This window comes from Engystomops pustulosus, chromosome 6 (genome assembly GCF_040894005.1).
Source record: "Engystomops pustulosus chromosome 6, aEngPut4.maternal, whole genome shotgun sequence".
In the NCBI taxonomy this organism is placed as follows: domain Eukaryota; kingdom Metazoa; phylum Chordata; class Amphibia; order Anura; family Leptodactylidae; genus Engystomops; species Engystomops pustulosus.
The window spans coordinates 106277404-106301517 of record NC_092416.1 but is presented as its reverse complement, the minus strand read 5'-3'; the positions used below and the strand labels follow the sequence as shown (position 1 = coordinate 106301517).

The following is a 24114-nucleotide window of genomic DNA, read 5'->3' as shown; positions in this document are numbered from 1 at the left end:
ACTGGGCTGCCTTTGACTGCAGGAGAACGTATTGAGTCCTAAATGGTGACCTGGGTGATGTCCTGGGTGCCCACAGAGAGGGCTCTGAGTCAGCTCTGGCACCCTTGCCATAGGTTCGCCACCACAGGGCTACGGTTTGGCTAGCACCAAGCACCAAGTCAGGGAGTCTCAAGAGTTACCAGGGCTGTATAGGTATGAGTATATGTGACAATGGTCACAAGAGCTTACAATCTATGAGGAGGGGGGGACACAGGAGGTGACAGTGCTTGTACAATGGTCACAAGAGCTTACAATCTATGAAGAGGAGGGGACACAGGAGGTGACAGTGCTTGTACAATGGCCACAAGAGCTTACAATCTATGAGGAGGAGGGGACACAGGAGGTGACAGTGCTTGTACAATGGTCACAAGAGCTTACAATCTATGAAGAGGAGGGGACACAGGAGGTGACAGTGCTTGTACAATGGTCACAAGAGCTTACAATCTATGAAGAGGAGGGGACACAGGAGGTGACAGTGCTTGTACAATGGCCACAAGAGCTTACAATCTATGAGGAGGAGGGGACACAGGAGATGACAGTGCTTGTACAATGGCCACAAGAGCTTACAATCTATGAGGAGGAAGACAAAGTAGGTGACAGTGCTTGTACAATGGTCACAGGAGGTTACAATCTATGAGGAGGACACAGGAGGTAGCATAGACTGTAAGCTGCTGTGACCTTGTACAAGCACTGTTTGGGAATTGTACAGTTTCACACACCTTTGGTGACAGCACAGCAGGCACAGGAATAGAGACTCCAGTACTGGTCACATGTCCTGTCCCCTCTTTAGTGTTATCTGATGCCCCTGCAGCAGGAGCAGCTGGGACTGTCCGGCATCAGTCACAGTGAGTGCTCTGTGCTGAGGGGGCGTGGCTTGTGCTTCCCTTCATCAGATAACCTGGAAGTGGCTGTCACAGCCAGAGTGCACTGCAGAAACTAGCAGGTAGCAGATGTGTGTGGAGCCGAGCTCAGAGCAGTGTGATGCTAGAGCTGAGCTCAGCACTGCCCCTGCGCTTACTGCCAAGTGCCGTCCTCCATTCCCTCCTGCAGTGGACGCCCTCCCACTCTACATTCGGATTATAAGACGCACCACAGTTTTTTCCCCATCTTCTGGGGAACAAATGTGCGTCTTATAGTCCAAAAAATACCGTAGATCATGGGTTTTGTGGTGCATGTGGATAAGTAAGCACCTTCCAGTTCAGCCATAAAAAGATTGGCATACTGTAGTGCACATCTTGAACCCATTGATGTTCCCATAAACTGTAGGTGTAGATCCTCTCCAAATGAGAAATAGTTGTGGGTGAGCACAAATTGTATGAGTTCTGAGACCAGTTCTGTTGGTAGGTTGTGCTTCTCTGTGTGTGCCCGGCATGCTGCTATTCCATCTTTATGGGGGATATTAGTGTATAAAGATTCCACATCCATGGTGGCCAGAATTGTACCATCAGGGAGTGGGCCTACAGTATTGAGTTTATTTAAAAGTGTCTTGGATGTAGCTAGGAGTACTTCTGACCAGGGGTTTAAGGAGATTTTCCACCCAACCCGAGATACTTTCCATCAAGGTGCCAATGCCAGAAATAATAGGCCTTCCTGGATTGCCATCTTTGTGTATCTTGAGGAGCATATAGAAACATCCTGGCCTGGGATCATCTGGGATGAGAAGGTTGACCTTGTGTTGCATCTCAGTTGAAAACTTCTTGGTCATATCAATTAGTTGATTCTTATAGGCCTCTTTTGGGTCACTCTCAAGTTTATTATAATGAATGGGGCTGGATAGCTGTCTGTTTGCTTCCTTGATATAGTCAGAAGTATTCATTATGACTATTGCACCCCCTTTGTCAGCAGGTTTTGGGTTTTGATATCTGGGTTTGCTTTCAATAATATAATAGCCCTTTGTTCCTGCAGGGTTAGGTTATTGACTTGTTTCTTTCTTTTCCCCAGGATTTCAGTTTTCACTTTTTTTCTGAAGTGGTCAATGTATGTATCCAGTGTTGAGTTGGTTCCAGATTTGGGGGTCCAGGTAGATCTTTTTGTTGGGTTGCTGTTGAACTGTCTTGTCTCCAATGGAAGTATTCTCTGAGTCTTATTTTTCTGAAGAATTCCTCCATGTTATTGCAGAGTTTAATTTTGTCCACAGATCTTGCAGGGCAGAAGGACAGACCTTTGGTGAGAACTTAAATCTCATGTTTGTCAGGCTCATAGGAGGAAAGGTTCACAACACAGCTCTGGTGACCTAGCTGAGCACTTGTGCCTGTGGTGATGGAGAATTTTTGTCTTAGTCTATGGAGCTTTTTCTTTTTGTAGTTGATAATCATATCCTGAAGTTTATGGTAATATAATTGGAGTTTGTCCTTCATCTCCTCTGTGTCATGTTCCAGTATTGTCTTTAGGGCATGTATTTCCTCCTGTAATTTTCTCTTGTTGTTATAGAGAATCTTAATCATGTTGTTGTGCAGTTTTTTAGATGTCCGTATGCGCAGCTGTCCTGCGAATTGACTGTTGTAAGTGTTCCAGGTTGGGTTACGTAGTGTGAAGCCTTTTGGGATGAGTCCTTCCTTTTTGCATTTTGTTAAGAAAAATATGTCGCGGTTCAGCTGTGATTTGTACCCTGTTAGCCATGGAGAGCAGAAGAAGAGTGAAGAAATCAGGCGATAGCTTTTTGAGGCTAACTGAGTATATTTGATGGTGAGCTTTCGAGAATACTAGTTCTCTTTGTCAGACATGATGTTATGCATGAAACAGAAAAGAATGAATTAGTTACTCAACGGTAATTCTATTTCCATTAGTCCACCATGACAGCCCACCTGGAGGATGCCCCTTGTAGGGACAGGAAGAAGAGAGGTTAAATTCCCCTCCCCGCATCCTCCCGCCAGTGACTACAAAATAACCACACTGAGGAAGATGCAACAATAATTTATTTATTCCAATCACATACAAGCTTTATCATTGTGGATACAACATAGCCTTAAGAGAAAAAAAAACTTAAAAAGGGAGGGAATATATAGGCCGTCATGGTGGACTAATGGAAATAGAATTACCGGTGAGTAACTAATTAATTCTTTCCACTTTGTCCCCCATGACGGCCTACCTGGAGACTAACAGTATAAGTAGTCTTTTTAGGGAGGGATTACTGCTTGAAGGACCTTCCTCCCAAAGGACAGATCCTTTGATAAGGGTAAGTCCGGTGAGGTAAGTCAGGTGGTGGTGAGCTAGTTGGGAAGTGTTAGTGCCGAGTACCTCCCAAACTGCCCTCAGTTCCCGGTAGTTGGATGATCTTCTTGAGATCTCTTCCGTTCAAGAACCCTGCGCCAATTTTTGAGGAAGCACTGCTCCCCAGCTGCTCTTGCTTGCATCTGTCTGTATAGGGATATATACGGACTGTTCTTCCAGTGAATTCCCCTGTCTAGGTTTGCGTCTGCTAACCACCACCTGTGGTGTTCTTTGACTGTAGATGGAATCGTCACTTTCCTGTCCAGTCCCTCTGATCTTCTGTTCCAGGATTTTAGAATCCATCTTTGAAGGACTCGGGTATGGGCTTGACACCAGGCCACTGTAGAGATGCACGCTGTCAAGAGTCCTAGGACCTTCTCAGTTCCTGACTGAGATAAGAGACTTTCTTCTGTATCTTATTATCTGTTCCTTGATGTGAGTCCTTTTCTCCTGTGGAAGGAACGACATTTGTAGACATGAGTTTAGATTCATGCCTAGAATTTTTTTTTACTGTGGCTGGTGACAATTCTGACTTTTGGTAATTTACAATCCAGCCCAGTCTTTCTAAAGTTCCTATTGTAACATCCCTTGAGGAAATTAGGTTTTGTCTGTCTCGTCCGATAATAATCAGGTCATCTTGATATGGTACAATCAATACATCCTGCTGTCTTAGAAACGCCACCACCTCTACCATCACCTTGGTGAAGGTTCTGGGGACCAAGGATATGCCAAAGGGGAGTGCACAGCACTGGAAATGTAATGTGGAACCCCCTGGAGATAGGAGAGAGAATCTTAGGAACTTTTGAGATGAAGGGTGTTATGGGGATGTGTTAATACATGATCTTTAAATCTATAGTGCACATTAAAGTATTTTTGTAGACGATGAAGTCGTTGCTTCATGTTGATTATCAGCCGGTTCAATCCGTTTGGCTTCTTTACAAGAAAAAGAGAAGAATAGAAACCTTGTTTTTCTTGTCCCTGTGGAATATAGGTAAATACGCCAGAAGACAGTAAGGAGGAGACTTCTTGCCAGATAAGACTTTGAGACTTTTGCAACATATAGGATGACAGTTATTTTGTAGGAGGAAGTTTTCTGAAATCTATCTTGTATCCCTGAAGAAGGATTTCTAAGACCCAGGGATATGAGGTAATTTTTAGCCATTCCTCTCTGAAGTTCAACAATCTTCCTCCTACTATGGCGTCATTGCTTCTTGTTTCTACTTGGGTCAGATGATGCTGAGAAAAGAAACCCTTTACCTTTTCCACCTTTCGGGTAGCTCCAGCAACCCCTTTTCCCTTTGTCTTTATATTCATCCCTATGGCTTTTAAAGTCCCGAAAGGAATGCTTTCTGGGAGTTGGCTTGTTTTCCGGAACGCCCTTCTTTTTGTTTGACGCTCTTTCCAGAATAGTATCCAGTTCCGGGCCGAAGACAAATTCCCCAGAAAAGGGAAGGCCACATAATTTTGTTTTTGAGCGGATATCCCCATTCCACAGTTTTAGCCATAACGCCCTTCTTGATGCGTTTGTCAGAGCCCCCTCTTTGGACGGGAAACGGACACCCTCAGCTGCAGCATCTGCTAAAAAAGCGGTTGCCGATTTTAGTAAAGGAAAGTTTTCTAAGATGGTCGTTCTAGGAGTTCCCTCCTTAATATGGGATTCCAGCTCGTTCAGCCAGTACAGAAGATTCCTTGTGACTGATGTAGCTGTTAGGTTAGACTTTAAACTCCACATTCATGTCTCCCAGGCTTTCCTTATAAGAGAATCAGATTTTCTGTCCATAGGGTCTTTGCCTTTCCCCCTAGACCCCAGGTATTTGTCCTAAAAGGCAAATACAGGAGACTAGTAACACACTAGCATTGAATACACAATGACAAGATATCCCCTGCAAGTCAACCCCACTTACAGAGACTGGAGGGTGCAGGAAAATCGGGTTAACTTCGTCAGTCATGATAAACCATAGAAGGTTTTGCCGCAAATACCGGAGCCGTTATCACCAGAGTAACTAGACCTCAGATCATAGTGATCTACCTACTTAAATACCTTAACGGGAAGCCCATTCCCCTGAGAAGTGGCTGCAGTCGCGTCTTCCGGCTCCCAGTAATGCTTTGCGCCACTTCCTGTCGCGGCGCAATACAGGATTGCAGCGCAGCGGCCAGCCATACGGACCCCAGGACTGCTTTAAGGAGGACCTGGGACCGACCGAGAGCCGAGGCCGCCGGGATTTTGCCGTAGACGGCCTCACCCGCGAGTTTTCTTCGTCCCCCCCTGCCCCGCTGGAGGAGAGAGTGCACCTCTCTATGACCTGCCTCGGTAGGGACAGGAAGAACACTGGCGGGAGGATGCGGGAAGGGGAATTTAACCTCTCTTCTTCCTGTCCCTACAGTGGTCAAGGGGCATCCTCCAGGGGGGCCGTCATGGGGGACGAAGTGGAAATTCACAGCATTTTATACACACTAAAAAGTGATCATCAAAGAATAGTAAAAAAAACTCTAAAACAACAGATTGATAAAAACAGGGACATCTTATTTACAACAGGATGAAAGAACATCATACCTACTGTAAATCATGGGTTTGGCAGTATCATGCTTTGGCATGGTATCTCTACAAAGGGATGACTGATCCATGGTCCCATTCATTCTTTCATGTGCATAGATCGTAAAAATTTGTGTAAATCTCATATCAGCAAGGGTTTTAAAGATGAAACGTGGCTGGGACTTTCAGCTTGACAATGAGACCAAGCAAACCACCAGGGCATCAAATGAATGGTTTTGTAAGAAGCATTTCAAGGTCCTGGAGTGGCCTAGAAAGTCTCTAGATCTCAACCTCGTAGAAAGTCTGTGTTGCCCAGTAACAGCCCCAAAACATCACTGCTCTAGAGTAGATATGCTCAAAGCAATGGGCCAACATACCAGCAACAGTGTATGCAACCCTTGTGAAGATTTACAGAAAACATTTGACCGCTGTCATTGCCAACAAATGATATATAACAAAGTATTTAGATGAACTTTTGTTCTTGACCAAATACTTATTTTTCACCATGATGTAAGAATAAATTCTGTAAAAATCAGACAGACAATGTGATTTTCTGGATTTCTTTTCTCATTTTGTGTCTCATAGTTAAAGAGGACCTGTCGGGAATAAATCCCTCTAGCAGCACTTAAAGTAAGAAGGTCCATAGCCCTCTCCTAGAGCATTGTTAAATCTCTAGTTTTAATTGGAACATACCGATAAGCTAGGAAACAATCCACCAAGAAGCGGTCCAATCGTCGGACCTAGCTTACAGCGGTCCGGCTTATTCATGAGGGTCAGTCCGCCTCCACATGAATACACAGGACCACAAAGTTACCACAAGCTGTGCTTACTGGGGGAGGGCTAGGGAGCTGTTTACTTTAGTGCTTCTAGAAGGTTTTATTTGACAATTCCTCTTTAAGGTCTATAATAAAATACATCAACGAAGTACAGCATAAGTGAAGTTTGATTAAGTTACTCAAAATTTGCTATACTTATCTGTTCAAAAGGACAACCAAGCAATATGGAATAGGAACACAACGGGCACTATGGTAGTAGATAGAACAAACAGAACAAACTTACCCAGAACAAGGAGACTGAAAAAGATGGACATGCCACTAGATCGCTCCTCCTGCTGTGCCTGCACCCCAGTCTGGACAGGAATGATAGGTTTGGCAAGGGTGGGCAGCACCATCTTTGTAATTACCAGTTCAGTTATAAGCGAGCTATTAATTTCTCCATGACTGCCATTATGAATCCTGCAAAATGGAGAAAAATTTAGATCCCTTAAAAGGCAATCTACCATCTGGATCATACGAAAGCAGCTCCAGTGCTGAATTCCTAATGGTACCCTGATGCAGACCCTTTTAATTTTTAAGGCATGGACTGGACAATGTGCAAAAAAACAAAATAAATACACATTTTAAAAAAGGATCACCCTATACAGGTTGTAACAAAGGTCAGGACTGCAGAAAATCTTTCAAAATACACGTTGGATTGAAAAACTAAAAGTAGATGTCAAAATGTTTTTTTTTTAAATCTATCCAATGATACCAGCCTCCTACCCCCTGGGTTGAGAGAGGGGGACAACTTTCAAATTTTAAAAGGGCATCTACCACCAGGTTGAAGGACTGTATGCAAATTAGCCCAAGGGACTCCAGGCTCTCTAGGTGTTAATGGAGCCCCTCAGGCTCATTTGCCTATAGTCCTTCATCCTGGTGGTCGATGTCCTTTAAATGGAAACCGTAATTTTTTAGATTGGATTCTCCAGAAAAAAAAATTTGAATTGGGTCTTTTTCATTTTTGGTGAAAGATTTTACTACAGTCGCCAAAAGATGAAATGTGGGCAAAATAGCTGAAAAACTGGATATTTCAATAAATACATATCAGATCCAAAATCTTAAAATAGACGTATGCAATATTCTTCTAAAACCTATCTAATATAACAAGTTTTAAACACAGCACCTCCTCCTTCTGTGCAGGTGCGGTGGAGGATGACACTTTGTTGTAACAGTCTGACAATTTTTGGACAATTTAATTTCTTAGATGATGGATTGGAAGTAGAGGCGATATTGAGTGGCCATCTCATTCTCCTGACTTGTCGCATTTTGACTTCCTAGGGTACTCCAAAAAGAAGTATTTTCAGAATGAAACCTACCACACAATACCATTCAATGACAAAGCAGCACTTATTGATATTCAAATTTTAAAAAAGCTGTAGATGGATCCAGACCATTTGATAGAGCCCATGAATGTTAGAGACAGGATATCCCTGACCTGTCGGATGATGACTGGAGGGAGGTCGAACTGTCCTACTTCACATCTGTAGTGAGTGCGAGGGACTTCCTGATTCAGTCTAAATTCCTCCATTGAGTATATTTCAGCCCTGCTAGACTGTTCCGCATGGGAGTAATGCCCAATGATCTTTGCTTTGGCTGTCAGGCTGAAGCCGGATCCTTCCTGCATTGTGTCTAGTCCTGCCCTAGGGTTCATGTCTTCTGGTCCGAAGTGCTGGAGTTCCTAAATCTACACTTTGAATTCCCACGCTTAAATGTCTCCCTCTGTGTGTCTCCTCGGCATCATAAATGAAGTTGTGAATGGCCACTATGACAAAATTTTCTTTAGGTTTGTCTTCTACTATTCCCGAAAAGTGGTGGTGATGACATGGAAGGACCAGGATCCCCCACCATTAAAAAGATGGATACTACTTATTAACAGTGTTATTCCCCACTACCGGTCTCTGTATTCCAACAGGAAGTGTCCCCAGAAGTTTGATCGGATCTGGTCCAGATGGTACGTGAATCCCCATACAGCCTATTGTATTGTAACTACCTCATGTGGTAGTTACTTCTCTCCATAATGAAGACAGAGTGTTCTGGTATGTGTGTGTGTGTGTGTTTGTATTTGTATGATCGTCTATGTGTCAATAGTTATTTTTTTCTTAACAAGACGTGTGGCTACATTATCCTGCTACCATTTACTGTGCGATTTTGGGTTGCAATAAGACCTTGATTGTTACCACTGGATGTTATTTAATAACCCTGTATTGTGGAGAAGAAAATATGTAACAGACAATCTTGTTCTTGGTTCTGTTTATTGTAATTGTTTGAAATTTCAAAAATTGCAAAAATAAATACTAAGGACGAGTCCCTGGTTCAATTCAAAGAAAGATTTCAATTTCCGACTGTATCTGCCCAATAAGAGGGCAAGGTATGGCGTGAAGATGTATAAGCTGTGCGAAAGTACATCAGGGAATACCTACAAGTTCAGGGTATATGAAGGGAAGGACTCCGCTATCGTGTCCCCAGAATGCCCCACCCTTCCTGGATGTTACAGGGAACATAGTGTGGAATTTGGTGCACCCACTGCTGGACCAAGGCTACCACCTCTACCTGGACAATTTCTACACCAGCAATACCCTGTTCAATTGCCTCACTTCCAGAAATACTGCGGCATGCAGCACTGTACGCAGAAATCAGAGGTGTCTCCCTAAGTCGCTGCTCTGTACAGGAGAGCAGGGCACCGTGCAGCGGCTCTGTACAGGAGAGCCGGGCACCGTGCAGCGGCTCTGTACAGGAGAGCCGGGCACCGTGCAGCGGCTCTGCACAGGAGAGCCGGGCACCGTGCAGCGGCTCTGTACAGGAGAGCCGGGCACCGTGCAGCGATTCTATAAGTACAAAGACATGAGAGAGGTCCTTGTATTAACCACAATACATGGGCACACCACCACCCCTGTACCAGTACGAGGTACCAGTACAGAAAAATCCAAGCCGGACTGTATTTTGGATTATAAAAGTACATGGTAGGGGTGGATTTGTCAAACTAGGAGCTTCAGCAATACAACGCCATGCAGAAGTCGAGGGTGTGGTACAAGAAGCTGGCTGTGCACATCATGCAGATGGCACTGTATAATGCTTATGTGCTGCATCGATGTGCAGGCCAGAGGGGAACTTTCCTGGATTTTCAAGAGGTAGTTATAAAGTACTTTCTTTGTGGAGACCAGGAAGGGGGGAGTGCCAGCACTTATGGAAGCGAGGCGACATCATGCATTGTACCAGGGCAGCACTTTCCAGGAGAAGTTCCTCAAACTGCCAAGAAAGGAAGGACACAGAAGAGGTGCAGGGTGTGCTACAATAAAGGCATTCGGAAGGACACCATTTATCATTGTGAGACATGCCCAGAAAAACCAGGACTATGTATGAAAGATGCTTCCGAATTTATCATACATTCCTGGATTTTTAGATTACCTTGTTGTTACCCTGATGTACTATGCCTAGTTTAAACATCATGCCGCACCTTCCTTTCTAAGCCCTGCCATGTGCCCAACCTGTAGATTATTGCCCCATATGGGGCAATGCTGTACCCATGGAAACACGCATCATAATTTTTGGGGTGTTTGTCGAGCTGGGCACGAGATTACATAATGGGTATTTTTTTTTTACTATGCACCATCCATTATGCATTTTGGGGGGGGGGGGGTCCACCTGTGGGGTTAAAATGCTAACTATTCCCCTAGATTAATTCATGTAGGGGTGTAGTTTCTAAAATAGGGTCAGTTCTTAGGGGTTTCTTCTGTTCTGGTACCTCTGGGGCTCCCCCAACACCAATCTAGTGAAAACAGAGCTACAAAACTTAAATTTTGCTCCTTTCCTTTTGAGTCCTGTCGTGTCTCCATCCTACAGGTTATTGCCACCTATGGGGTATTTCCCTAACCGGAGTAACCAACGGAATGATACAATACAATTGTTTCTCTGCACTACTCACTTTGTATTACGTTTGAGCCAGCATCTTAGGGGTAAAAATGCTCATACAACCCTACATACATACTTTGAGGGGTGCCATTTCCTAAATGTGGTCACTACTTGGGGGTTTCTATTGTACTGGTACCTTAGGGGCACCCCAACACCAGTCTAGTGAAAACGGAGCTTCAAAAGCAAAATGTTGCTCCTTCCCTTGTCAGCCTTGCTGTGTGCCCAGCCTGTCAAGTATTGGCACATGTGAGGTATTACTCTAGACAAAACCCCAAAAATCATTTTGCGGGTTGGCACAATATATTAGTCACTAAAATGAAATTTTTGTGATAAAAATGAAATTTTTACTCTGCACCATTTACTTTGGATTAGCTTTTGGCCAGCATGTTGGGGGGTTAAAATGCTCAACCCCAGATAAATGTTTTAAGGGGTCTAGTTTCCTAAATGTTGACCTCTTTGGGGGTTTCTATTGTACTGCTACTTCAGGGTCTCTTCAAGTACACTGTGGCACCACAAAACATTTACAGCCAAATTGGTCGCCAAAAACCCAATGGCACCAACTCTGCTGTGCGACGAAACAGCAGTCGACATCAGACTTCTCAAATGCTGATTTGAATAGTTTGAGATGTTAGGTTCATAAAATGGTGTTACTTGTGGGGGTATATAGTACATAAGCCTTTACAGGGCACTTCCAAACTGAATTGGTCTCCAAAAATTTAGCATTTTTCAAATCTCTAAAAAGAAGACCAATAGCAAAAGGTTTCTACAAAAAAAAAAAAAGTGGTTTGACTTTTTGTGTAAAAGGTAGAGCATTTTAAACTTTGAAAATTGGCATTTTTTTCAAATTCTTCCAAAATTATTGCGGCACCGAACTGTTCTGTAGCCCATAGAAAGATAGGACAGGTCGGGGGCGTCACCTGACTTCCGGTATGAGCAGACGCATCTGAGAGGAGCTCCGGTGCCGAAGACACTTTACTACCATAATCCTGCCGAAATTTAGACCGCAATCATACCCTGGTCACGGGTCAAACGTTCCTCCAGCCGAGGGGTAAGCACCATGAGCAAAGCTCGAAACTCTGCGGCTGCAGAGAAGCTAAAAGGTTTTGCCAGAGTGGAGACCCAAAATGGCGCCGCGGCCTCGTGTGCGCGGCAAGAACGGGCCGCTTCAGAACCTGCGGACTCCTCAGCAACGGAAGATGAGCCAGAACTCTCGCTCAAAGATGTGTCAGCCCAGCTTTTAACAGCTATAAAGCAATCCACGGTATCCTTAACTACGAAAATTGAGGAGATTCGGGTGGATATTGGACTAATCCGACAGGATATGCAAAAGCTGAGAGACCGGGTTAAGGATGCGGAGGAGCGTATATCTCAGATGGAAGACGACAACGCTCCGATACCGGCGCTACTGGCTACGCTAGAAAAAGCAGCCGAAATGTGGGCCCAAAAGTCAGTTATATGCTGTGGAGAGGGCACACCGGGTCCCCGCAAAACCCCCACCGCCAGGGGCTCCACCACGACCTACGTTGGTGCGCATACTGTGCAATAAGGACAGAGATGCTATTCTGGGAGCGGCTAGACGCGCAGGAACTATCACCTACCATAGCAGCAATGTTGCGCTGTACCCAGACTTTTCTGCGGCTCTACAAAAATCACGCGCCACATTTCTAGGAGTGAAGAAAAGGCTCTGAGATCTACAGATTTCTTATTCTATGGCCTTTCCAGCCCGCCTGAGAGTCATCTACGATGATCGAGTTTTGTTCTTCAACTCTGCAGAAGCTGACGACTGGTTGAATACCAGAAGACGTCCGCCTAGGCCTTGACATCGCCATCTTGATCCTCACAGTCATGAGTTTAACCGCATGGCTTTTCAAGGGACGCTTGACATATGATATGCTAAGTATACCTTATGCTACTTGCAAGGCTTAATGACTTTCTGTTTAAGTTGTTTATCCAGATATTAATCTTTCAATATGGTCACCTCAGGGATGTGAGATATGTCCAATGTTTTCTCGTATAGGTTGCTCATGTTACTTATACATATGTGGTTAACTTTCGGCCTGAATAAGGGTTAATTAAGTGAATATAGTAATAACTAGCCCAAGCCCCTTCGGTTTGGTTGAAAATGCTGCTTATTTTTCTATTATTATATGGTCTATATGTTTATATTGAGATGAGGTGATGCTCTATCTGGGAGTGATAGCTTGTGTTTACTGAGACCACCTGTAGCACAGGCTACCCCGTACTGTTTAGAAGCGGTTAGTTGGAACATTAATCCATCCGCTTTAGTTGCTCCATAGGAGCTTTAGTTAGCGTGCTCCTGTTGAGCAATATTTTTCTATCTGTGAACATTAAGGATTTTTAATTTATCGGTGTCTAGCGTAACCACCACTCATAGTACCCCTACACATGTCACTTAAACTACTCTCTTGGAATGTGAGAGGATTGGGAGACGATAGAAAACGCAATATAGTACTATCCTGCATACAGGGACATTCACCATCCATTATATGTCTACAGGAAACTCACTTAACTCAAGCAACAGTCAGGTCACTTCACAGACCTTGGATACAATGGTCCCAGCACTCGACACATACCTCACACTCCAGAGGGGTCTCAGTAATGGTTCACCGGTCATTGCGCTGGGAACCAGGGCTGGTAAAGCGGGACCCAGAGGGTAGATTCCTGTTTGTCCAGGCATGGATTAACTATCGCCAGTTTGTGATCCTTGGCATATATAACCCACCTACTGCCCCCTTGACTGTTTTGCATGAAGCTGCCTGTTTCGCTGCACAATTTCCACAAGCTGCCCTACTTTGTATGGGTGACTTTAATGCCATCTACGATTCCACCCTAGATAAGTGACTCCAGATCAGACCCGATAGATACCCACACCCCGCTCGCCCGCCTGATGATGGAACTTGGGTGGGTAGACTTTTGGAGGTTACTGCACCCACAGCTGAAAGAGTTCACATGCCATACCCCTGGGAGGGATACCCTTTCAAGGATTGATTATGTATGTGGAAATAGTAGCTCCGTTGCATTGCTACATAGCGTTGACCATCTGCCAAGAGGAGTTTCGGACCATACCCCTATTTTAGTTGAGCTTAGGTTTCCAGTAACTCACACTTATACTACCCCACGTAAAATACATCCATTTTGGTTCTCCCTCCTGCCTGCCACTGACCGAACCCCTACTTTAATTGAGGAATACTTAGCGAGTAATGATATATCAGAATTGCACTCCATATACTGGGATGCACTGAAAATATATATTAGGAGGATGTTTACAATCTGCAATTACTTACGTTAAAAGAGAGGCCCGTGGGGAGGAAGAAGAATTGGGGGCGCGCTGCGCCCATTTGGAGGCGATTTACACTGAAAATCCCACTAAGATTAATAAGGAGAATTGGTTATCCACGGGTAGAAAATATCTGCATAAGTTATATGAGAAGGACAAGAGAAGATCCTTTTTTGCGCACCAGAAGTACTTTGAACTTGGGAACCAGTCGAGTAGCTTACTGGCGCATCTAATACATCAAAATACAGCCTCCCCTACAATATTACAGCTGACCTCCTCAAACGGAATAGCTATTACCTCCAATGATGACATATTAACCTCTTTTTCAGAGTTTTATAGATTGCTTTATTCCAAGCATACCACTTGTTCTACAGATGAGATAAGCACCTACTTAGAAGCAATTGAATGCCCAAAACTTAGTCAGGATCAACGAGACCTCCTTGACGCACCTCTTACACTTGAGGAGTTGCAGGAGGCCTTGAAATTAATGGCTAGAGGAAAGGCCTCCGGACCTGATAGCCTCCCGTTGGAAATGTGGGCCCAATATCAGGACACCCTATTACCTTCAATGCTGCAGATGCTACAGACATCCTGGGAGAAGGGGTCCCTCCCAGACTCCTTTTATATGGCCAACATAGTAGTCATACTTAAACCTGATAAAAACCTGAAAGAATGTGGTTCATATAGGCCCATCTCTTTGTTAAATATTGACTATAAACTTTTAACTAAAATACTAGCCTGCCGATTAAATAAAGTCATCACCACATTGATACATACAGATCAAACGGGCTTCATTCCGGGCAGATCCACATCAGATAACCTGCGTAGATCACAAATAATCCTACAGATAGGGTCTGAAGCGAAAGATGACTGGGCCCTGGCCTCATTAGATGCGGCCAAGGCCTTCGATTCCGTGGAATGGAATTACTTACAGATGGTACTGCAGTCATTTGGGTTTGGACCTAGAATTTGGAAATGGGTTTCTATAATTTATCAAAAACCACAAGCCTCAGTTTCAGTTAACGGGCTACTCTCCACCCCATTTACCATTGAGAGGGGAACCAGGCTGCCCACTTTCCCCACTCCTTTTTGCTTTGGCGATAGAACCACTAGCCATTAAAATATGATCAGACCCTGTCTATTCTGGAGTGCCACATGGGGAGGGACAGGATCGTCTGGTGCTGTACGCCGACGATCTACTCCTGTTCATGTCACACCCAGATAGCTCACTCCCTAGAGCTATATCCCTAATAAACGAATTTGGGTCTTACTCCGGTCTCATCGGATCATGCTTAATGTATCTATCCCCAGATAGGGCCAATACTCCTCCAACCAACAGAGGCTACAGATTTGTTAGTCATGGACAAATTCAAATATCTTGGGGTAATATTAACCAAATCTCCTAAGATTTCCCTAGAGGTCAATGTTTTTCCGCTATTGGGGTACTTTAGGGACAAATTTAAAACTTGGTCTTCCCTTTCTTTGTCAGTGGCAGGTAGGATAAATCTTGTTAAGATGGTAGTACTTCCTAAATGCTTGTACGTACTCCAACATATTTTTTACCCAATACCCAAACACTTCTTTAAATCCTTAGATTCTATGATAATTACATTTCTTTGGAGCTCATCCAGGTCGAAATTACAACTGGCAAAACTGTAAATACCCAGAGACCAGGCCGGTATGGCTCTACCTGATCTTTTCTTATACTACCTGGCAGGCCAACTGAAGTTTCTAAGCCAATGGCTAACACACATACCTCTCTCATACCCTGAGAAGCGGCTTGCTGATCATTTAGGGTTGATGAGTCTTTGGTCCCTTCTAGCAGGAAGTAACCCACAGATGAAATTGTTGCCCATACATAAAGTTGCTAAATTCGTTTGGAAAGAAGCCTCCCCAATATCCCCCCAAGATAATATTCCCTCTGAAACTCCTCTTTGGCATAATGATAGTCTACCTCAGCTCTCACAACTGCAGGAGGGGGATTGGAGGAGCTCTAAAGGTATCTGCACCCTAGGGGAGGTTTATAAAGATGATGTTTTCTTGTCTTTTGACCAAATGAAAGAACAATTCCAGCTTCAGAGGTCACATTTTTATAGATACTTACAATTGAGACATGCGATACAGGCACAGTTCCCCAATCCCCGTCTTGTTATCTCCTCATACCCTCTCATAGGTGTCATTAGATCACAGAGTCCGGGTGGTATCATCTCCACTATATATTCCTATCTCATAGACAGCAAGGTTAATAGGGTACCTCTCCCAATTATTTCCAAATGGAGGAGTCTAATGCCGGAACTTGATGACGAGCTGGTTCAGGAAATCCTAGAGTCTCATTTATATGTTTCACCTGCTATTAATAATAAACTTACGCAATTGTATATTATCAACCAAAGCTATTTAACCCCACTACGCCTATTTAAAATGGGACGGTTGACATCTCCTCAGTGTTTAAGATGCTCGCATCTCCCAGCAGATTTCTGGCACATGTATTGGGTATGCCCATGTATAGAGACTTTTTGGATCTCTGTGACTAATTTGTTATCTCAAGTCATAAATAAGCCAATTTCTAGAACTCCCTTGATTTGCCTTTTTGGTATAGTTGATGAAGAAGCCTGGACGCACCACAAAATTATCTTTCTACGCGAGACACTGTTTTTAGCCAGGAAAGCTATTGCTTTAAAATGAATGGGAGACTCTACCCCCTCTCTTTCTCAATGGATTCAATTAGTGAATCAAATAGTCCCATATGAGAAGGTAATATATAAAAAGCGTGGCTGTCCAAATAAATTTGATAAAGTGTGGCGAAATTGGTGCGAATCCTCACTCACATCATACACCCCGGATAATTTGGTCTCTAGTATAAATAGATAGGGTATTTTAACTTTGAGTGGTCGGTTCAATAATAAAGTGTTTGCTTATTGCGGACACATCACTAGAAGCACAGATGAAAACTAACCTGTTAGTTATGTTTATTATGGTACTGTCTGTTGGAACTCATGCTAGAGTTCCTGATTGTTTATTTCCTGATAATAACGCTTGATATATGTATAAAAGTATTTTTGTAGCAAGACATATATTGCCCACCTCGCTTGCATGCGAGATATGGGATAGCTGGTTTTATGCATATTTTTCAATAAAACAGTTTAAAAAAAGGAAAGATAGGACAGGTCTTATTCCTATGGAGGGGGGTGAGCAGTGCTCATCCCCCGCTCCTTTTCCCGGCGCCGATGTATGCCCACCGTACTATGGTACAGCACGGTATTACGGTACTGCGGGCATACATAGTGTGCATGTAGCCTAACCATTTTACTGCCAATGGTCTCTGGACATTTCCATCCTTCAGTAACCATATTTTGCAACAAATAATTTGTTCCTCTTTTAAACAAATGGAAGCTGCCCCTCCCCCCTTTATACCACCAAAGACCAATCTGATGCGCAATTGTTTTTTTCATTGAAAACCTCTTTAAAATGACCACACAATGGAGTTTCAGGCTGTGCAGGGAGAGATCACGCCCAGTCTTTCACATTCTAGCTGGAAAGGCTGAAAAGTTTTGTGACTCCACTACAACATTTCAGATGTTTACAGCATTTTGGCGTTTGTGGGAGGAGCCTAGAGAGCACCTTTTATCACCCTTCTCCACTGTCAGATGGGCGGAGTCGGGATGTCTTTTCCGGCCCAGGAGCCCTCAACTGATAGCAAAGAGCCTAATTGGCCTTGTGTCAGTACATAATATGCTATTTCTGCGGTCTACTGTCAGATGGGTGGTCTTAGGCTGGAGAGGACAGAATAGCTCCACCCATCTGACACTAGATTGCTCAGGAATGAAGGCGACAAAATCCAATTGTGCCAGAAGCGCTGGCGCTACAACTATTAAAGCACCAAGAAGATGGAGGGGGAGAAAGATCTGCCAGAAATTTTATCATTTTGGCCAATAAAAAGTCAGTAAAAGGGGAAATGAAAAATAAGAGAAAGAGTCACAAAAATGTATAAAAAGGGAAGACCTGCAAGGGTAGAAATAAGAGTAAAACAAGAAGAAAAGTCTGATGAGGAAAGTAGAGGGAATAAGATGATCCACGCCCGACAACTAGGAGAGAGAGAGGATCCACGCCCGACAACTAGGAGAGAGAGAGGGTCCACGCCCGACAACTAGGAGAGAGAGAGGATCCACGCCGACAACTAGGAGAGAGAGAGAGGATCCACGCCCGACAACTAGGAGAGAGAGAGAGGATCCACGCCCGACAACTAGGAGAGAGAGAGGATCCACGCCCGACAACTAGGAGAGAGAGAGGATCCACGCCCGACAACTAGGAGAGAGAGAGAGGATCCACGCCCGACAACTAGGAGAGAGAGAGAGGATCCACGCCCGACAACTAGGAGAGAGAGAGAGGATCCACGCCCGACAACTAGGAGAGAGAGAGAGAGGATCCACGCCCGACAACTAGGAGAGAGAGAGGATCCACGTCGACAACTAGGAGTGAGGGGATCCACGTCGACAACTAGGAGAGAGAGGATCCACGCCGACAACTAGGAGAGAGAGAGGATCCACGCCGACAACTAGGAGAGAGAGAGGATCCACGCCGACAACTAGGAGAGAGAGAGGATCCACGCCGACAACTAGGAGAGAGAGAGGATCCACGCCGACAACTAGGAGAGAGAGAGGATCCACGCCGACAACTAGGAGAGAGAGAGGATCCACGCCAACAACTAGGAGAGAGAGAGGATCCACGCCGACAACTAGGAGAGAGAGAGGATCCACGCCGACAACTAGGAGAGAGAGAGGATCCACGCCGACAACTAGGAGAGAGGATCCACGCCAACAACTAGGAGTGAGGGGATCCACGCCGACAACTAGGAGTGAGGGGATCCATTTAGAGATAAGTCACTCGGGGACAGTAATGATGGAGAGAGAGGGATAGATCACCATGATGAGAGAGGCGCCACCTACAGTCGGGTGATGTGTGGAGTGACCTGTATATAGTATCAGGACAGTCTCATTATTACTGGTCTGGGTCGTGTTCTTTGTAATCTGCTAATACGATACCAAGTATTAAATATATGAATACAGGATTTTGGCCTATTTTTGGTTGGGTGTGTATGTTTCTATTGAAGCAGGTTCTATCTTTTTTCTGGGGGGGGGGGGGCACGGTACGGTGATACATGTGTCTGTGCACTCCGCACTTTTATGGCGGCCGTATGCTAGCTGACATTCGTTAAAGAAAACCTACCATAATGGATCTTCCTTATAAGATCTTTATCCAGGGGAGGGGAGGCATATAACAGAGCTGACTGTGTGTGTGAGGTCTAGCAGAGCTGAGAGTGTCATTGGGGCAGATATATCAAGCTGTCTGAAAGTCAAAATATTTCTAGTTGCGATGTGAGAATTTTATTTCATGGGAAAACCCCTTTATGGAGATCTTACAACCAAAAACCTTGTGGGCTAAGGGACCGGGTTTTGCCATCTAGCATTTAGTTTGCTTTATATAAAGGATGCTAAAATACATCCTGCACCCCACCTCCTCCTCCTCTCCCGGCACCCCACCTCCTCCTCCTCCTCTCCCTGCACCCCACCTCCTCTCCCTGCACCCCACCTCCTCCTCCTCCTCCTCTCCCTGCACCCCACCTCCTCCTCCTCCTCCTCTCCCTGCACCCCACCTCCTCCTCCTCCTCCTCTCCCTGCACCCCACCTCCTCCTCCTCTCCCTGCACCCCACCTCCTCCTCCTCCTCCTCTCCCTGCACCCCACCTCCTCCTCCTCCTCCTCTCCCTGCACCCCACCTCCTCCTCCTCCTCCTCCTCTCCCTGCACCCCACCTCCTCCTCCTCCTCTCCCTGCACCCCTCCTCCTCCTCCTCTCCCTGCACCCCTCCTCCTCCTCCTCTCCCTGCACCCCACCTCCTCCTCCTCCTCTCCCTGCACCCCTCCTCCTCCTCCTCTCCCTGCACCCCTCCTCCTCCTCCTCCTCCTCTCCCTGCACCCCACCTCCTCCTCCTCCTCTCCCTGCACCCCACCTCCTCCTCCTCCTCCTCCTCTCCCTGCACCCCACCTCCTCCTCCTCCTCTCCCTGCACCCCTCCTCCTCCTCCTCCTCTCCCTGCACCCCTCCTCCTCCTCCTCTCCCTGCACCCCACCTCCTCCTCCTCCTCTCCCTGCACCCCTCCTCCTCCTCCTCTCCCTGCACCCCTCCTCCTCTCCCTGCACCCCTCCTCCTCCTCCTCTCCCTGCACCCCACCTCCTCCTCCGCCTCTTTCTGCACCCCTCCTCCTCCTCTTTCTGCACCCCACCTCCTCCTCCTCTTTCTGCACCCCACCTCCTCCTCCTCCTCTTTCTGCACCCCACCTCCTCCTCCTCCTCTCCCTGCACCCCACCTCCTCCTCCTCCTCTCCCTGCACCCCACCTCCTCCTCCTCCTCTCCCTGCACCCCACCTCCTCCTCCTCCTCTCCCTGCACCCCACCTCCTCCTCCTCCTCTCCCTGCACCCCACCTCCTCCTCCTCTCCCTGCACCCCACCTCCTCCTCCTCCTCTCCCTGCACCCCACCTCATCCTCCTCCTCTCCCTGCACCCCACCTCATCCTCCTCCTCTCCCTGCACCCCACCTCATCCTCCTCCTCTCCCTGCACCCCACCTCATCCTCCTCCTCTCCCTGCACCCCACCTCATCCTCCTCCTCTCCCTGCACCCCACCTCATCCTCCTCCTCTCCCTGCACCCCACCTCATCCTCCTCCTCTCCCTGCACCCCACCTCATCCTCCTCCTCTCCCTGCACCCCACCTCCTCCTCTCCCTGCACCCCACCTCCTCCTCTCCCTGCACCCCACCTCCTCCTCTCCCTGCACCCCACCTCCTCCTCTCCCTGCACCCCACCTCCTCCTCTCCCTGCACCCCACCTCCTCCTCTCCCTGCACCCCACCTCCTCCTCTCCCTGCACCCCACCTCATCCTCTCCCTGCACCCCACCTCATCCTCTCCCTGCACCCCACCTCATCCTCCTCCTCTCCCTGCACCCCACCTCATCCTCCTCCTCCTCCTCTCCCTGCACCCCACTTCATCCTCCTCCTCCTCCTCTCCCTGCACCCCACTTCATCCTCTACTGGCCCCTTCCATTACTCCTCTATCCCTCAGGGCTGCAGCTTCTACCAGAGATCTCTATGGTTCCTGCGTAACGCTAGAGTTGCTCCTCCAACACAAGTCACAGGGCGATGACATCATCAAAGGTCCTTGAGACCAGGAGGAAATAGAATCTACTGTAACTTTTTGACACTTTCCTGTGAATATACAGTACAACGTGCAGGAGATCAGCACAATCCAGTCCCTGCACAAACAAATTTATTCTGTGCCACAAAATAAAAAATCTGTCACAACACAAGTTTAATTCTGTGTCACAAAAAATGATTCTGTAAACACAAAATTGTTGTTTTTTTCACAATCTATTATGTAAGCACAAAATAAATTTGGTGTTCACTAAAAGTAGATGTGTAGTTTTGTGCAAATGTAATGTATTTTATCTACAAGCAGAATATTTTGTGAACACAAAATTATTCTGTGCTTACAAAATGGACTCTGTGTCACAAAATGCAATGTGAATAAACGGCACCCCATAGTCCGACACCTCCCACCCAAGCTAGAGTACAAGAAGTGAGGAGTATCGAGTCCCTAAAGACGTCTATAAAGCTCCTTGCTAGAGGCAACATTCCTTTTTTCACTTTTGTGTCCTGTGGGTGTATGGTTGTTGTTGCCAGAACTCAAAGAATTCTAACACCAGTTTTCAAATTTATTTGTGTTATGACACTCTGAAAATTAGAAAATGTTTAATTTTGAAAATCGTAAATTGTGATAAATGTGACTAGGGGGATGGGGGCCTTTTCCTACCCCACTTTCCCCTAGCCTCAGCTTAATTGGCTTACTTGAGCTAGGTTGTTTACGATCACTCCAGGATCCCCCCCCCCCACACACACACACTCTCAAACAAAGGGCCATAAAAGTCTTAAACCACTAAGTTTAAAAGGGACAGTTATGGAGTTATGGTCCATCTCATCAGAACAAATACATTTTTGGATATTTATTTTCAGGAGATCACAATAGTCCATTTTCTAGCGCTCTAGAATACTCTATATCTCTGGTTAAGACAATAGCAAACGGGTCTGGTTGGGTATCAATGCGATCCAGGGATTCACCCGGATCCAATGATACCAGAACCATGACCCTACAACTTCCTCTTGAGAAGCTATGGCTTTTCCAGGGCTCTGGTTGTAATAACAGGTAGGAGGGACCCATGACTCCTCCTGTTGGGTGGGCAGAGGTGGGACTCCACCTGATATAATCAGGCACCTCTAACGCCGCATTGTCTTTTTCTGGGAACCATTGTAACATCAAGAGCAGAGAAGGATCTTAAGGTGTGGACTATCCTGTTCCAATATGCTCACCACACACAAGGCAACAAACTTATTGAGCTGCTGTTACTTGTAGTGCTACCTTGTATTTTGTACTCTTTGTAACTGAATATATCCCAACTGTATATATTGTTTTGTCAAGTGTGCCCTTAAGGCAATTAAGTATAAAATCTAATCTGTGTTGCCCTCTCTCGATCCACAAATCCCCACGTCCAAGTCTTGCTTATATACATGCTACTGGTTGGTTCCTCACCCTATATAATCCAGTTACAGACCGGGCTAATATTAAAGGAGAACTGGTGGCGGCTTCTCAAGGTTGATAAGATTCTGATTCATGATTTATTGTTGTGCCATATCCGGAAGTTGTGTGGACAACTTTAAATCACTTCCTGCGCCACTCAGAACCTGTGTGTTCTGGGAGTGTCTATAAAAGGATAACCAAGTGACCTTGCGCACCCTTCAGGGATATGGAACGTCGCGGTTTCCTTCACATAACCTACCACCCAAATTTTTTAACTGTTGACCTCTGGTGGAGGGATTATTTGTTCAAGGACAGTTGTTGTGTTATCGTTTTGGGGCAAGTACTTTATAGCTTTTTTAAAACTTTTTTGTGAAGGTACTTCATGCACAGTCTTGCAATAGTAAACTTTTCTAACTTTTGACACAATCATGAAGTGGAACTGAATTTATAGGATTTAAAAAAAAAATTTTTATAGGATATTTTAAACTTGTAAAAATTCTGCAATACAGGCGGTCCCCTACTTAAGAACACTGGACTTACATACGACCCCTAGTTACAAACAGACCTCTGGATATTGGTAGTTTATTGTACTTTAGTCCTAGGCTACAATAAACAGCTATACCAGTTATCACAGGCGTCTGTAATGAAGCTTTAGTGTTAATATTCATTCTTATGACAACCCAACATTTTTAAAATCCAATTGTCACAGAGACCAAAAAAGTTCAATTACAATGAAAAAATATACAGTTCCGACTTACATACAAATTCAACTTAAGAACAAACCTACAGACCCTATCTTGTATGTAACCTGGGGACTGCCTGTATTATTTGGCCCATTTTACTTCCAGTGCAGCAAACTCAGTCCAAAAGTTCAGTGAGGATCTCCAAATGATTCAAAGTTGTCCTAATTGATCGATAATGATAAATATAATCCACCAGTGTGTAATCAAGTCTCCATATAAAAGCACCTGTTCTGTGTTAGTCTAATGGTTTAAAGTGCAAAGAACATCATGAAGACCAAGGAACACCCCAGGCAGGTCCGTGATACAGCTGTGGAAAAGTTTAAAGCTGGATTTGGATACAAAAAGGTTTCACAAAATGTAAACATCCCAAGAAGCACCGTGCAAGCGATCATATTGAAATGCTGCAGGCCGTCCTATAGCTAGAGTGTCCCATAGATCGAGTTTCATGCAATACTTTGAGAATGACAATTATAAAAGCGGCAATATGATAGACTATAACTTCCATCTCTCTTCTTCTTCCTCTACAGGTAACCCATCCCTGCTTGCTGTTATATCTCTGTACTATTCATCCGTGTGTCCTGATCTGCTGTCTTAACTGGTAACCCATCCCTGCATTAAATTCTTCTTACTTAAGTTTACAATCCTGTTTGATGTTCTTTAATTAACGGATCTTTCCATCTAGAAACTTTTCTTTGCAAGAGAAACTTTCACTCATGTGTCCTGCATTTGGGGCCTAATGATTTACAACCTAAGTATAGCTCTGCCCCTTCCCTTTAAATTTAGTTTTCTCTAGGCTGTAGACCAGTGATGGCAAACCTTTTAGAGACCGAGTGCCCAAACTTCAACAAAGACCCGCTTATTTATCGCAAAGTGCCAACACAGAAATTTAATTTGTGATTTATACTCCCTTCTCTGTCACAGCTTTCATTGATACCAGCCC

At 45.2% G+C, this 24114-nt stretch overlaps 1 protein-coding gene across 3 annotated transcripts in view; it reads right to left on the bottom strand.

The window, feature by feature from the left end:
- The window catches only part of SLC9A8 (solute carrier family 9 member A8), a 508958-nt gene that overhangs the window by 441006 nt on the left and 43838 nt on the right, over nucleotides 1-24114 (bottom strand). For all 3 annotated transcript variants that reach the window (XR_011847693.1, XR_011847692.1, XM_072110528.1), the window contains exon 2: nucleotides 6842-7017. Coding sequence is in view for 1 of the 3 variants with exons in the window: in XM_072110528.1 (XP_071966629.1) it covers nucleotides 6842-7017 (176 nt within the window). In the remaining 2 variants the exon portion in view is untranslated. The remainder of the gene's footprint in view (nucleotides 1-6841; nucleotides 7018-24114) is intronic.